Source organism: Elaeis guineensis, chromosome 5 (genome assembly GCF_000442705.2).
Source record: "Elaeis guineensis isolate ETL-2024a chromosome 5, EG11, whole genome shotgun sequence".
Lineage (NCBI taxonomy): Eukaryota > Viridiplantae > Streptophyta > Magnoliopsida > Arecales > Arecaceae > Elaeis > Elaeis guineensis.
Window position 1 is genome coordinate 18483652 of NC_025997.2, and position 2351 is coordinate 18486002.

The 2351-nt window shown below is 38.7% G+C and overlaps 1 protein-coding gene across 1 annotated transcript; it reads left to right on the forward strand.

The window, feature by feature from the left end:
- Positions 1-202: 202 nt before the first annotated feature.
- LOC140857785 (major pollen allergen Aln g 1-like) lies at positions 203-1972 on the forward strand. The gene is made up of 2 exons (XM_073256975.1): positions 203-463; positions 1461-1972. Exons 1-2 carry the CDS (start codon positions 280-282, stop codon positions 1763-1765), a joined length of 489 nt encoding a protein of 162 aa, XP_073113076.1. The 5' UTR covers positions 203-279; the 3' UTR covers positions 1766-1972.
- Positions 1973-2351: the final 379 nt, after the last annotated feature.

A 2351-nucleotide genomic window follows, 5' to 3' on the forward strand; every position in this document is an offset into this window, starting at 1 on the left:
ACACCTACCTCATCCATCCATAAATAATAGCCGTCCTGCCAATTTTTTCACTGCTGCCTGCTTGCCTCTTTGTTTAACTAAAGGACATGCACTTGGCACGGAGCCAATAGCCAACCTATATTTTTTCAAAAAAAAAAAAAAAAGAAAGAAAAAAAAAAAGGAATAGCCAAGTCACTCTCCATCTATAAGTAGAGTTACCTTCCTTTAACGTAGCTCATCGTCTTCCAATTAATCTTCTGATCAACTCCTTGTGTTGTCTTCGGTTTTTTTGCTGCCAACATGGTTGCCGGATCCATCGCAGAGGTGTCCTCATCAACCGTTGCCCTCGAGAGGCTATGGAAGGCTGGCATCCTTGACACTGATAAGTTGATGCCTCAGATTGCGTCCCAATTCATTTCAAGCATGAAAGTCCTTGAAGGAGATGGTGGAGTTGGGACTGTCAGAAAGTATACCTTCACCGAAGGTTTGTCAGAATTTATGTCTTTGTTGCATGAATTGATGAGGCAGCTTTGAGAAATGATCTTTGCATGAAGCACTGCTTCTGGATGCTTTCATGCTAATTATATAAATAATACAATTCATATGTATGATTATCGAGAGCATATGACTCAAATCGTCAAAATTCTTGTCAAAAAATCTGACAAGAATATATCTTTTGTTGTAAGTAGAGAAGGTGTGACCACAGTATATATTCATCATTGAGTCTAGGATTTCTATGTTCTGTTTGCTAAAGAAAAGAAAAAACTGTGCTGCAGCCAGAGGCTCATGGTCCGACATACAAGGTATTATTTACTCTGATGTATGGGTCTCATGGTTTCATCTATCTAGATTTTAATTTAAAAGACGCCTCATATAGAAAAGTATGGTCCCTTCCCATAAAGATCTAAGTTTTCTTTGACCCATACTGAATATAAGACTAGTGGTGTCCTCCTTTCTTATTATCATTATTGTGCAACATATCAGTGACTACAAGTGGAGTCATTTTTTCTAAATTCATCATTGAGTTAGTCATGTATTTGAAAGCTGAAATATCGATCATCTAGATGGCTAACTCAGTTGATGATGAACTGAATTCTGAGTCTATCTATGATTTCATAAGCAAAGGCAGCATTTGGTGAAATCATTCATAAAGGCTCCATGATTCCTACCGAGTTTGAAAGTTAGAACTCATATTTGCTTCAGAACGCATGGAAGCATTAACCGAATACAGGTATTCAGTAGTAAAATCTTGCTGATATCCTTTCAAGCCTTGCTCTTCTTTATTATGATGAGGCTTGGCTGGTGATGCTCTATAGTCATGTAGTTGTAAAATTCCACTTTATGTCATCATGACCGTACTTAATTAATATAGCATAGTATTACTAATATTATGCTATCAATGATATTTATCAATCTAACATGGTTCATTCCTGCTCAAAAAAGATCTAACATCGTCCGTTTGATCCATGCAACTCTTCCAGCCGTGAAGGCTCCTGTCAACTTCCTGAAGGAGCGCGTGGAAGTGTTGGACAGCGAGAACAAAATCTTCAAGTACTCAATTATTGGGGGAGGGCTCATTGGCCTGAGACTAAAGCTGTGCTCATATGAGCTCAAGTTTGAGCTTGGAAGTGATGGCAGCAGTGTGGGGAAGCTCACCCTACAATACGAGACCCTCGACGACGCCGATCTTAGTGAAGAGGAGAAGGGTATGCTCATGGAAGGACCAATGGGTATGATGAAGGCTGTGGAAGGGTTTTTGCTTGCAAATCCGGATGCATACACCTAAGCTTCTTATGCCGGAAGTATAGTACTCCGTGTGTGCTTTTATATAGAGAGATTGTGAGTGCTTGGTCTTGGAAGGGAGTGGTAATAAGTGATGTCTTGATGAGGTAGCCTGAGAAAAAGGCCATGAATCCCTTATTTCCTCTGTTATTCGTGTGTTGTGTTTTTTTGCTTAATTATGTGAGTTCATATGGATGATATAATTACAAGTTATAGTGGCTGATAGAAGCTACGACCATGATTGTTCTTCTACACTTTTACAGATCTATGTTTACAAATCTTTTAGTTTTGATTTTATTTTCTAAACCCCAAATTTTTCCTTCACTAGATCATTTTCCTGATAAACGGCAAAAATTAGTGAACATAATGAGTACTTGCCTTCTGAAGTCCATCCTCTGCTTCTACGGACTTTTACGCTTAGCAGCCATAGCTTTGTATTGTTCTATCAATTGAGATAAGACAAATGTGTTTGTTCACTCAGTTTTGTTTTAGAGAAATGCTAGAATGCCTGTGCCCATTACCATTTTGTTTTTCTGCACTATCAGCCGTACACATGGCATGGCGGAATTGGTGGTGAATACCACAATTTG

Bases quoted from the DNA above. Each gene is read 5' to 3' on its own strand.
- LOC140857785 (XM_073256975.1), top strand. From the start codon at position 280: ATGGTTGCCGGATCCATCGCAGAGGTGTCCTCATCAACCGTTGCCCTC. The intron at 464-1,460 runs GTTTGTCAGAAT...CAACTCTTCCAG, and splicing joins AAAGTATACCTTCACCGAAG to CCGTGAAGGCTCCTGTCAAC.